Source organism: Protopterus annectens, chromosome 6.part0 (assembly GCF_019279795.1).
Source record: "Protopterus annectens isolate FY-2018-M chromosome 6.part0, PAN1.0, whole genome shotgun sequence".
NCBI classification, from domain to species: domain Eukaryota; kingdom Metazoa; phylum Chordata; order Ceratodontiformes; family Protopteridae; genus Protopterus; species Protopterus annectens.
This window is the reverse complement of record NC_056737.1, coordinates 927890707-927904919: the sequence shown is the minus strand read 5'-3', so window position 1 is coordinate 927904919 and position 14213 is coordinate 927890707. Positions and strand designations below refer to the sequence as shown.

At 38.1% G+C, this 14213-nt stretch overlaps 1 protein-coding gene across 1 annotated transcript in view; it reads right to left on the bottom strand.

Moving 5' to 3' along the window:
* Positions 1–14213, bottom strand: part of UNC79 (unc-79 homolog, NALCN channel complex subunit) — a 1772232-nt gene that overhangs the window by 1491677 nt on the left and 266342 nt on the right. The window contains exon 8 of the mRNA XM_044074575.1: positions 6612–6700. Within this exon, the coding sequence (XP_043930510.1) occupies positions 6612–6700 (89 nt within the window). The remainder of the gene's footprint in view (positions 1–6611; positions 6701–14213) is intronic.

The following is a 14213-nucleotide window of genomic DNA, read 5'->3' as shown; positions in this document are numbered from 1 at the left end:
TCACAATTTTCAGCACCGTGGTGGAAAGTTACGGGTTGGGTTCAGGTAAGTGTGAGATTGTGTGGACGTTAGGGTTAGGGCATGAGTTAGGGTTAGGGATGTGGGTGAGGTGGGTGTGCGATAGTGACAGACTTTAGGGTTAGGGCAGGATAGGTGAGTTAGGGTTATGGCACGGATCAGGTGAGTGTGCGATAGTGACGGACCTTAGGGTTATGGTTTGGGTTTGGGTTAAGGTAAGTGGATAGATAGTAGTGTATGTACAGTTTAGTGTAGGGGTAGATGCAGGATTTTAAGTGTATGTGTGTGGATTGCTGTTTTTTTGGTGTGCTTGTGTTGTGTGTGTGTTTCTTGGAACAGCGATTTTTTTCCCTGGGAAAAAAATTGCTGTTCTAAGCCTTCAATGGTTTTGCACTTCGAGGTTAGAAGTTCGAACATATGGTGTTCAAACTTCTGCCGTTTTGTTGAAGTGATATAGACCCTTATTGAGGTAATCCTTTAATTTCTGCTTAGCTTTCTGCAGTTGCTCCTCTTCTTGTTCTGTCAGATTCCCCCTATTCTGTAATACTTGAACATTTGTCAGTCTCTCTGAATAATTCTTGTTACTTCTTAACCATATCTCTCGTACTTTTATTTCCACCCTATTTTTAAACTCCACTTTAATTTTATCCCACTCTTCTCTAAGAAGTCCTGATTTATTTCCAATACCCATTCCTTAAATTCCTCTCTTTTCAACAAAAAGGCAGAAAAGTACCAGTGTCTCATTTTTATTTCATTACCCTGCATTTTTATTTTAGTTATCATTATGATCACACCAGCAAAATTATTTGGACACTGTATTTGAAAGTTGCAAATCATGGCATGTTGTAGTGTTAGGCACTATAATATGAAAAAATCTGAACTATGTACCAATATTCTGAATGCTTCACTAAGCCTCAGTTCTTAAATTTGTATTCATGACTTCATATAATTTTATACTGCAAGAGCTCAGTCCACTGTACACTACTGAGAAGTGTCTGCATTTTGGATTTTCTCCTCTACTCTACAGCTTTTCAGGAAAGCTATACTATTTACTCCTCTTACTGCTACTTAGCATATCTGAGCTGAGCAGGGATGTTTTTCATAAGTGCTATCAGGTAGATATACGTCTACAAATAGCATATCTCACTCTGCACAATAATGGTTCCTTATACAAGTATTGTACAGCTTCACTGTAAATGCCTGTAAATTCCACCCATATGTCTGAATGCACTCTCTATTACTAAGACAGCAAGAAGTGTCAAATTAGAATATGAAGATTTCAGCTTGACTTGGTCTATATCCCTGAAAGAAGGGATAGGTGTGTCATGTAATCAGTGGCGGCTGATGACTTCAAATCAAAGGGGGAGGAATGCAGGATACAGCTGAATGGGTGGGACCAATGGGAGGGGTGTGGCCGACTAGAAAGGGGTGGAGCTATGCTAAAAACACAAAACTGGGACTTTAAATTCACTGCCCTGGGTGCCAAAACCATCATTAGGAGAGTCCAATCAAGACAAAATGAATTGTAGAAGAAAAAAAATTTCAATGCATTGGCTACATGACAGCTTACTTAATATCTAGATGGAAACAAAAAGGTTGTAAGGCATGAAAAAATAAATTACTTTTTAAATATATTACTGAAATGTCAGTGAAAATCAAGTATAAAAAAACAAGCAGCACTCAACTCAAACCACTTCTCCTTGCACTGCAGTTCTAATTATAATTTATATTCAGCTTTATAAAAGTACCAAGTAACATGTTGAAAGTAGCAATTTCTGTGATACCCCCACTTGTAAAAATGTTTCTTGTCCAAAAAAGACCTGCTCTCTGACAACAACTATCTACTTGTTTCATGGGGAAAACATGATCAAAGTAAAAAATTAACAGCAAACAAGCTCAAGATAAATTGCTTAAAGGATTACTGCACAGGTTATGGACCGCACATGATATCCTGCAAAGATGACTAAGTCTCCAACAAATCTAATGAGCTTCTGAAAACTGTAATCCTGTCCTTTATTACAAATACTGTCATATGCATTTCAATACCTAAAGCTTATATGCTATCTAGTTATGTAAATATTCTCTGCATGGCAACAACAAAAAGGGTTTTCAATGTTGGTAATTCTTTAATAGTATGCTTATTAAAGCTTACTTGCATCTTACAGTCTCAGACAAGCTTACCTCATGGTCATTAAAACATTGCTACTTAAACACAGAGCAACAGGCACTGTAACAACATGCATTTTCTAAATAAGAAGAAGCATAAATCAATAGTATAAAAATATGACAGAAAACCAGAACATTCTGCAAAATCAAGGACAGATGAAAAGCCACTGTAGTACTTGTGTCTGCCTTGAATGGGGGATACTCTGCACACTTACACTGAATAACTGCTCCTTGCCTTGCTTGGACACATCCAGAGTCACTACGTGGGGGAGTGGGATGAAACAATTATGTCACAATTTGAAATGTCTCTGGCTGATGGTGATGGCTGTGACACATTTGTCATACATCTCAGCCTCAGAGCAAGAACTCTGGACAAAGCTATAAACAGAAGTGGGACAAAGGCCCAAAAATAAGGACAATTTTTAAATATTACTCTTATAAACTTAGAAAGATAATAGAATAGTAGGTCTGGCATTAGTATGAATTTTCTGAAGGGTATGAAATCTGAAACTCAAATGTCTGTCATTATTTTCTAACTTCAATCTTTAATGATTTTCCAGTAATTTGCCATAAAACCACAATTTTATGAAATCTGATGCAAAAATATAAAATAGCCACACAATACAGCTGGGATCCTGTCAAAGAAGGGACACTTTTTTAATATTAGTACTGTTAACTTGAGCAGCTGACAGAATAAGAGAATCTACTTGTATTTCTGAAATTAAAAGTAATTTATAACTCTGATCATTACAATTATTTATTAATTGTAAACCCTCCATGTTTTCTTCCAAATTTGCCATTTTGTGGAGGTATTATTAGGGAAAGAGCAACATTTTGAGCCAAAATTGGGCACAGTTGAGAGGTTTGCATATACCTAATTCTATAAAGCAATTTAATTGCACGTACCTCTCAACCTCTTAATGCAGGAAATCTGGACAAGGCCAAATATATTGGGGGAACATACAAACATTATTAAAAATTGCTCTTGTATAAACTTAGACAGTTGACAGAATAACGGGTCTTGCTTTAGCATGCATTTTTCTGAAGGGTATGAAGTCTGAAACTGAATGCCTGTCATTATTTAGTGACTTCATTACTAAATGATTTGCCAGAAAAACACAACTTTTATGAGGAACAAACCAAATATAAGAAGCAAAAATCTATTAATTCTGCAAAACTCTGGACAGTTAAGAGGTATAGTTCAGCCAGGGCTGTCTGTGTTTGCTGCCCTTCCCCCCTCACAAAATCATGGCTGAATGAGGCCTCCCCCCTGCAGCTATTCTAATGTCCCATTACTTGGCTATTTTGCTCCATTTATCATAAACATTGTAATGTGCATTCTGCTTTACTTCCACAATTATATGGGTTTCATTTCAAAGTTTTATTTTACATTTTATAGCACAAACACTAATAGACATCTGCTAAACATAGCAATGCAGTCTCACAATGAAAATAGACTTAGCATTTAAACTTCTTTGCCCTTGAAACTCACATTCATTGAAACAGCATTGAAACCCACATTAAAAGAAACTATATTTGGCCAGTGGCAGATAAAGATTAACTCTGGGCTGTTTTCAAATCATAGGCCCCTTGCACAGGAAACATACGTGTTCTTTGATACACCTTCCTGATCGTATTAAATTATATTCCTTGTATAATACAGTACAGTTGATAGAGGGCATTTTAAAATTGTTTTGAACATTTTTCCAGTAAACAATGAAACAAAATGCATACACCAATAATGACAAAACTGCCCAATTCAGAACATTTCCATCATAAAAGTCTACTCAAACTTCTACAATCCACCACTATCAATAAATATGCACAATCTCTGCAGAAGTAAAAGTCATCTAAATAATTCCACATTACAGAGATCTATAACTAATGAAGAGGTTGCTGCTAGCAAACAACTTTATATTTTATTGTTTCATCTACAAATAAAGTGCCTGTTACCCTTGAGGAATAAACTGCCTATGTTATATTACAGAAATAATAAGCTAGTAACATTGTAATAGGGAATGGATGGCAAACTGATAACATGTTCATGGTTAGTAGGTATATTCACCAAAGAGGACATTCTCAGGACTGCAGCATCCACCCTCTTTAAAAGTACAACACAGTACAGTATCAGCAATGCATCTATATAATGTGGGAGTAGAGCCTACAGCCTTCTGCATCAAAAGCAAGTACACTAACTGTTGTGCTATTAACAATGCAAGCAGACTCAGCATAAGCAGCACTAAACTTCTCTTCAAGCTCTCAGCTCCTTGTATTATCTAAATGACACTCAACTGTATCTCTCAACTTTGAAGCAGAAGTAATCTGAAAAAAGGCCACAATTTATTGGGGGGGGCAAAAGCCAAAAAACTAGGGACACCTTTTAAACATTGTTTGTATAATCTTGGAAAGTTGCTAGAATAAAATGCTGTGTTAACCACCATGCATTTCACTGCAAGTTTTGAAACCAGGACCCTGTGCTCTACAGTCAGAGCAACATACCACTATGCCAAATCAGCTTTTTCTTAAAAGACAGGTAGACTGAAACTTAAATGGCTATCATTTAGTGAATTCAGTTCTCACCATAGCTCTCAACCTCTTAGCACAAAACACCTAGACAAAGCCAATAATGGGGGAATACAGCCCCTAAACATATTCAGTGAATTCAGTTCTCACCATAGCTCTCAACCTCTTATTACACAAAACCTGGACAAAGCCAATAATGGGGGAATACAGCCCCAAAAATAGGGACAAATTTCAAATATTGATCTTATAAACAGAAAATTGCTAGAATAAAAGGTTTTGTGTTACCATGTACTTTCTGAAGAATATAAAGTCTGAAATTCAAATGCCTGTCATTATTTAGTGAATTCAAAATCTAGAAAACCACAGATTTATGAGGAAAAGAAGAAAAATATGAGGCAAAAATTTCACAAGAACAAAAATATGAGACAGAAATTTCACAAGTGGTGGTGGGTAGGGAATTCAGGCTCTTGCTACCTGGTCCCAAGGTACAGAGTTTGAGTCTAGCCATCGGGTATATTTCATGAGTTTCTCTCTAGCCACCAGGTGTATTTAACTGGGGCATTACACACACACACACACACACACACACACACACACACACACACACACACACACACACACACACACACACACCCTGAATCAGCTTCAAAGTCCTAAGGAGTCCCTTTGTTACATTCCTTGCAGTAAAACAACAAAAGCCCAGAATTCGTGCAGCAAAAGCAAATTCAGAGCAAGCTACTTCTGGGATATCTGCTGTCGAATACTGTCTTCCTAATCCAGACTATCTCACCAGCAGTCCGGATTGCATGCATGCCCGAAGTTCCAGGACTTGCATTTGTTTTATTTCGTTTTTATTTTTATTTTCTTTTACAGCTGGGGAGGGCTGCAGTCCTGCAATCCAATAGCATGAGCCGCCCTTACGTGTAATACAACTAGCACAGTGAAATGTTTTAGAGGGTAGGGAGAGGCAAATACATCATTTTTTCAGATATGCAAAGATGCAAAAGTGGATTTCAAATCTTACATACAATAATCATTTGTTGAAACTTCTCATGAAGAAATGGGAAGGAAGAGATATTCCACTACTAATGAATTCTAACTCTTCATTGCAGTTTTCCTTTTTTTATAAAAATAACACAAGGAAATTAAGGGGTAAGACAGGACCTGGATTTTAACAGGGAAAATAAGATGACTATCATTAATAGGACAGATCTTCAGACTACTGAGGAAATAAAACAGGATCACTGAAAGAGTGAATATGTAATTGGATTATGAGCAAAATACAGAAAGCTAATGAAATGTGCAAGATGAGAGTGATCAGGAAGGACCTGTAAGACACTAGGACACTGTAATATTTCTGGAGGAAAGTAGATGATTGACAGATCTACCATGCTGACACCATTTGATGGGACACTGTACTTCTTCTTCTTTAAGCTTTTCCTGGTTAGGGGTCACCACAGTGGATCACCTGTCTGCTCATGACTGGCAGGAGAGTTTTACGGTGTCAAGTTGCCAGCCTGGTGCCCAACCTTCCATGAAAGACACACACATGCATGCACTCATACCTAGGGCCAATTTAGAGTATCCAATCCACCTACAGCATGTCTTTGGGATGTGAGAGGAAACCAGAGCACCCGGAGGAAACCCGCACAACCACAGGGAGGACTTGCAGACTCTGCAAAGAAGGCACCCCAGCCAAGGATCAAACTGGAGAACCTCTTGCTGTGAGGCTCCAATGTTAACCGCTGCACCACTGCGGCCGCTCCCTGATGGGCACTGAACATGAGTGAGTAAAGGCACACAAACAGAAAACTTGAATGGAGTGGTATGTTAAACAGTTATGCAGTGTTATATCACTTAAGATTTCTTTACTCTACAGACTTTGTTAATTTTAATATACTCACCCAGCAATCCTCTGACTGCATTCTTCACAAAGATAAAGCGGTGGAGGCTTATCACCTAATGCCACAGAAATTGAAGGGTCGATGCACATCTAATCAAAAAAATGCAACATATTAATTGTTTCTTACTAAATTTCCTGTGAATATAGGCAGTGTTATGCAGCTAAAATGTAGAAATATACAGCACAACAGCAGGAAAATCAGACCAAACTCCAAAATCTAACTCAATAGTTGGTGTAGAACAACCTTTCTGAACACACTGGTACATTATTCCAACATGTCACACTTGCATAATGTTTATAAATGTCACATTAAGTTAATTAACAACTCTCATCCATCATGGTGAATGTTTATTACTATTCAGTCTAAGAATTTGTCAGGCCGTTGATTTAATGAAATAAATTACTTCCCAAATACTACTGTAGAATGAAAATTATTCTAGATAATTAACCTAAAGAAAATGGTAGTTTAGTGCAACAACTGACCCACATATTCTGAATGACGATTCCTTTTTTGAACTGAAATGTAATATTCATCATTTAGTAGTGTATATTTCTAACATTGTTTTTCTTGAAAATAGGTATCACATAGCCTAGACATTTGTGTATTTGCATACTACTAATTATTTGTTACTCGGGTTTAAATATTTATGATGACACAATGATATGCACTGTGAACTAGGTGATAAAAGATGAGAAGACACATGATACAACAAGAAGATAAGGAAAGTTTTAAGACATGGTAGGTTAAAGTTAGTGCAATAAAGCAAGATAATGGATGAACGAAACAAGTATTCAGTAAAAAGAGTACATAACTGAAGAAAAAACTTTTGCAAAAACAAATGAGAAAAGGAAACTCAGGAATAATCATACAAGATGACTCAAAGGTTATTAAGAAATAATAAAGCAGCAAGGAAGTCTAGTGGTAATTGGGACATGTAGAGAACTGCTCTTCACTGGCAGAAAATAAAAAGATACTATTTATATATATAAGGCAGTTGATAAACTAAAATAACAGCTTAGGTTCTGTGTGCAGTTCTGAAGACTTCATGTTTGCAGGGAGAAAGATGGGAGACAAGACCTTCGGGAAAACATAATAAAATGGTGTGCACACTATATTAGAATTCATATATAGGGAGACTTGCTCTCTCAATCTCTTATGAGTTGCATCTGATTGCTACAGTGACCTTACAGACAGAATGACTAGAACAGCTAAATGCTATGTTATAATCTTGCTGAAAAGAAGTAGAGAGTGTCAGAAATGTACAAATGCCTTATGGGATGTCCATCAGTCCAAAGTGGCTATCATCTTTCAAAAGGTAACTATGCAATCAAAGTTTCAGTGAAACACCATTTTGAGAAACATGCCAACATGATGCTGAACTAGTACTACTTGAGAAGTAACTGTAATACCTAAGATGGTACTTATTGTGATGTCATCTGCATGCAGGATATCACATGATCATAGGAGAATAATAGGCTATCAACCCTAAAAGGGCCTTTATAAGCCTAGCCATAATTTCCAGTGATATTAGAAAGGTATTGGTCTCATAAGTTATGTGGGTGATATATAAACATGGGCATGGGAGGTTAAGCATTTACAAGTTTCTTCTCTCTACAGAGACAAAATGGCCAAGCCTGGGGTAAATTTGAGATTCCCCATCTACAGATCCAAGTTTCACTTGAATAAGTGCAGAGAAGAACTTTGCTTCACATGGAAGGGAATCTTGTTTCAGAGTAGGGGCAGCCCATGAGACACACACCTATCTCTCCAACATATCCTACTTATATTGCAGCCATAGTAGTTTGCAGACTAGACATAGGACTCCTCCCAAGAGCATGTAAGATACCCAGTATAAGTACTTTGCTCTGAGCTGCACTGCATAGGACTTGTTTTCTATACCATATATTGTTTTTGTAAGGAACCTCTGTAGATGCTATAGTTGTTGCATATGCCTGGCCAGCTACATGCCAAAGGATGCACTTTATATTAACTGCTCTTATGAGGGTAGAGCACAACACAACAATGATATCTTTGGGCCTGGAAACCATTCCCTTGCTTATAAGCTGTTCAAAATGGAAGGATTTTCTTACTACTGTAAATATATAATGGTCAAAAGACAAGTTGTTGTCTATATACATTCCTAAATCCCTGGCTACTAGTTCTAATCTTAGGGGTATATCATCAATGTAGCAATTTGCAGGGGTGGTTGTCTTACCAAAGGATACTATTAAGCACTGCTTAGCAGTTAGTATGACTGTGTTGTTAGTTTGTGTCAGGTCATCTTGGAGAATGTTTGTGTCTTGGGAGGATTCAATGACTACACCTAATGTGCAATCATCTGTGAATATGGTCAGGCAGAAGCCTTTGACATTAGCATTGACTTCAGAGAAGTAGGTGACAGGCATGAGCAGCCCAACACCAAACCCTGAATGTCTCCACTAGTGACTGGCCTTTCTGTGGAGCTAGATTTCATTTTTTTATGGCAGTGCACCCCCATAACACACAAAATTCTGTCTTTTTAAACCCGTATCACAAAAAGTTTTAATTTTAGACTCTTACCTGCAGTTTTTCACAAAGTTGCTTTTACTGAAACAGGCTTTCCCAATCAACAACCATATCTCTTTCAAAAAGGTTTGTATGAGAAAAAATGTGTGTGTGTGTGTGTGTGTGTGTGTGTGTGTGTGTGTGTGTGTGTGTGTGTGTGTGTGTGTGTGTACATGCGTGCATGTGCATTTCTATGCCTTAATTACATACACAGACGATAATCAGCTCAGCATTCCTTTATATAAACAAGTGCTAAATGAGGAAAGGAAGGTATGACATAGTGAGTCAGTAGCTAAGCCATTAACACATATGTGCTGAGTTGGCTTCTGTGTTATACTTGGCGTATTACTTGTGGGGATGGCTTAATGTTTGCTGAACTGATTTTGCCCAGTGGTGATGGGAGTGGGGTACTATTGATGGGCTGGCTAAATATAAATACAGATAAGAAGACATATTTTGCTTTGTATGTTATGCTGTTTTGTAGCTGCCTTTAGAGACCATTTGAATTGGAAAAATTATTTTTTTTTTGAAGAAATGAACAGACTTGAAGAAGGAAGTAGGGCAATGTAGACCTTGAAAACTGGATGGAAGCTCCATTAGCAAGCAAAGATGTGATATCCATCTAGCTACATGGGTAGTGTTATGGCCTTATGAGTAATAGGTCCTAGTTTCGAGTCCATAACAGGCAGAATATGATTGTACATGAATGTAATATTTGTAACACCCAAATCGCTCTGAACTGGTGGTCAATACCACCATATACACAAATGCCACAGACATAGTCAACCTGCTGGCCGGTTCAGTGAAAACTTTACCCCCCTGTCCCCCATCAGTAAAACAGGACATCCCCAGCACCTGCCCCCCCCCCCTTCCCTCATCATCAGGGAGCAGGTCTTTAATGCTCTCTCAAAGACAAAAAAATACAGTCTCCATGGGACCTGATAACATCCATGGCTGTATCCTACATGAACTCAGGCATGACCTCTCAGCTCCATTAGGCACCCTATTCAACCAAAGCCTGAGCATTGGCTTCATCCCAGCTGAATGGAGGTTAGCTACTGTCATCCCTATACACAAAGGTGGAGCATCTACTGACCCAGGCAATTATAGGCCCATCAGCCTAACTAGCCTGATCTGCAAGGTCATGGAACACATTATCATGGACCTTATAAAAAAGTACATTGGAAACCTCCAAATGCTTGACAACAAACAGTTTGGTTTTGTCAAATGGAGATCATGCCTGTTAAACCTTTTTGACTTCTTTGAAACAGTCACCAAATCCATGAACAAGGGGAAGACAGTGCACACTGCCTACCTTGACCTAGCCAAAGCCTTCGACACTATTCCCCACTTGGGCATAATAGATAAACTTGCCCAGCTAGGCATCAACCCATATGTTTCCAGATGGGTAGCTAAGTGGCTCACTGATAGAACCCACTCAGTCAAAATAGGGGAAGCCACCTCTAGTAATAGACCTGGTACGAGCAGTGTACCCAAGGGATCGGTGTTGGGGCCTCTACTATTTGAGATCTACTTTTCTGAGGTGCAAGCAAAAAACAGTGATCTGTGCCTGACCAAGTTTTCAGACGACTGCAAGCTGGGTGCTGTCTTAAATTCCCCTAGTGATGTGAACATCATCCAAGAGGTCCTTACCCAAACTAATGACTGGTGCCAGAAGCTTGGCCTCAAACTGAATGCCAAGAAATGCATCATTATCCCCTTTGTGGAAAATAGCATCCCCACTAATTATCACATTATGAACAATGCACTAAGCATGCCATCAGTCATGACGGACTTGGGCACCCAGGCTGATAGCAACCTGACTTTTGACCACCACATTGCCTCTGTTGTACAGAAGGCTTTCTACATGGCCCCCCTTATAAATAAGGGTATTTCATTCAGGAACAAGGAGGTCATAACATCTATGTACTCCTCCCTTATCAGACCCATTACTGAGTACAGTGTTCCCTTCAGCATGTACCTTGGCAAGCACACGCAGCAGCTGGAGAGACCACAGAGGTTCCTGACCAGGAAAATCCAGGGTCTCAAACACCTATCCAATACAGATAGACTAAAAACCTTATCCCTCTGCTCAGAGGTGACCTCTGTCTGGCATACAAAGCCATCTCAGGCCTAGCCTTGATGGAGTTGCTGCATAGCAATAAGTCAAACTCCACTCACGCAACCCACATGCAAGGCCTTAACCTGGTCTGTGACATTAAAAGAACTTGTTGGTGGGATAGATTTCTGTCCCAAAGGCTCCCTCATCTGTGGAATATATTCCCTCTCCATGTCAAGCAGAGTACCTCTATAGCTCTCTGGACGACTGGATGGGAAACAGAAAATACACCCCTGGAATCCCACCTGTGTCCCTGCTGGACAGGGGAAACAGGTGCTGACTTTGAGGAAACATGGGTGAAATTCTTGGCTAGTCTTATAAGGGCCTCCGGGCCAATAGCCTAGTATCATCCTATGAACCTATGAACCTATATGACCTTCAAGGCAAAGGCTGAAATCCTTACTTGCTATGATCCCACTGAGTTCTGCAGTTGTTTGTGCTGGGATACAGAAAGCATCTAGAGACTATGCTCTTATTTATGACTTTTTGCAGCAGTAATGTTTGTTTAAATTGCATGGCTCAGCTTCAGTGACATCACTAACCAAATGCATTCTGACTCATCACAACATTTAAAATAAAAACACATTCAAATCAGTTATCAGTCAGTCCAGCTGCTACAGTCTTAATGATATATATATATATATATATATATATATATATATATATATATATATATATATATATATATATATATATATATATATATATATATATACACACTGTAGTCTGCATTCATACCTCTAAACTGTCCAGATTTTTGCAGAACATCCAGATTTTTTCCTCATTGGTTTGGTCAGTTCCGCATAAAATTTATGGTTTTCTGGCAAAAATCACAGGAGATTGAAGTCACTAAATAATGACATACATTTGCGTTTCAGACTTCATGTCCTATAGAAAATGCATGCTAACACCAATACTTTTATTCTAGTAACTTTTTAAGCTGATGGTAATATTTAAAATCTGTTCTTATTTTTGGGCCTTTGTCCGAGATTATTTTAGGCTATGTCCAGATTTCTTGAGCTAAGATGTTCACTGGTATGTTTGTATTTCATGTAGGAAGTTCCTAGTTAGTTAACATTCATTAAGAGACTGGGTGGTCTGGTACAAGACCCTTTACTGCCATTATCCAGGCAACATAGCAAAGACAGCAAATTTTATACAAAGTTGGTCTGACATCAAACAGTTAATGCTATTGCAGATTACATTAGAAATATATACAAAATTATCACAAGCAATATTACATTTTACAGAAAAATACATAAGAGAACGTGCATAAAATCTTTAAAAAAAACTGTAAAGCAGCAACAGTTTCCAAGTCAAACTGCCTACATGCAGTGTTATCAACTGGATACTAACATTCTCTCCAAATAAAATATCATCCCATGGAGCTCTGTCAGACAGCCTAGGTGATCACTTACCAACCTAGACCATAAGGTACCAAAGCAACAGCTTCAAAACACATGATTACAGCCTGGTAATAAATCACTGCTTTTCATGAAGATACTTTTATTAGTAGACTACATCTCCTTAACTGGGACTCAGTAAAGACTCCCCCCATGATGATGCTGTCTCTAAGTTCAACAAAATCTTTGTAGGTGTTCCAAACATACCAACCCCCATCAAAATGAAAAGAGTCAGAGCCAACCCTGATGCATGCTTATCCTTGGCAACTAAACAACTCGTGAAACAGAGGGACAGAGCATGGAAAGCCCGGACAAAAAATAAACCACTCCTACTCTACTAGCATATAGACAACTAAGAAACCTAGCAAAAAAACTTATCATCAAAGATAAGAACACCTACTACTCAAAAATCAAAACACACACCATAATAATCCAAAACCATCCTGAGTGTCAGACAATAAACTGTTAAATCCATGACTGGCTATACAGTCAACACCAAACACACAAAAACAAAATGATACCATACCCAACCAACTCAATACCCATTTTATACAGACCAGGGGACTAATCAAACTCTTGAGGTCCCTACTCAATAAAATAACCTCCGTCATCATTTCTCCTTCCAAGCAGTTCTCACAAATAGCATAAAAAAATACCTCAAAGAATTAGTCTATTGCAGCCACCCATGACATTTTACTTGGTGAATATCTTAAAACAGCAGCTGAGGCTATTGCATATCCAGTTTAAATTCTGATAAATATATCCATATCTGAAAGTAAAGTCCCCTCCCCATGAAAAAAATAATTCATTATTCCACTGCACAAGGATATAATTAATGCAGACATTTCAAACGTTAGGCCAACTACCATTCTATCTCTCCTATCAAAAATATTTGAAAAATCTATTCAGAAGCAACTTAACTATCTAATAGAGGACCAGCTTCTGTATTTGACCCAACATCACTTTCATTGTCATCATCATCATCACAGCACAATTACTGCATTGCTGAAATTTGTTAATACTGTTAACTCCTAAAGAAATGTCACCATCTTTCTAGACTTATCAAAAGCTTTTGGTACTGTCTCCAGCCAGAAACTCTTATATAAACTCCTCTCCTTAGGGCTCACCAAGCCTTCACTACAGTGGTTTCATAGCTACCTATCAAACAGAGTACAAGCAGTGAAACGGAAAAATGGGAAAATTATTTCTCCACGTTTTTGCCAGTTATTATTTGTGTTCCACAAGGATCTATACTAGGCCCTATACTTTTCAACATATTCATCAATGATCTATATACCTCGACAAAAAATGATACCCTAATTCAATACGTTGATGACTCAGCTGTAATCTGACCTGTCAAATCTTTCTCTAAACTCCAAGAGCTTACACAACAACCTATTGATAGAATCAGAAACATAACAAAATAATTGACAACTGCTTCTAAACACAAACTAAACTACAGCTCTTTTCCCCAAAACACATCTCTGCTAATAGAACACTATTCACTATCATCTCTGCTGAAAACACCATCACAGA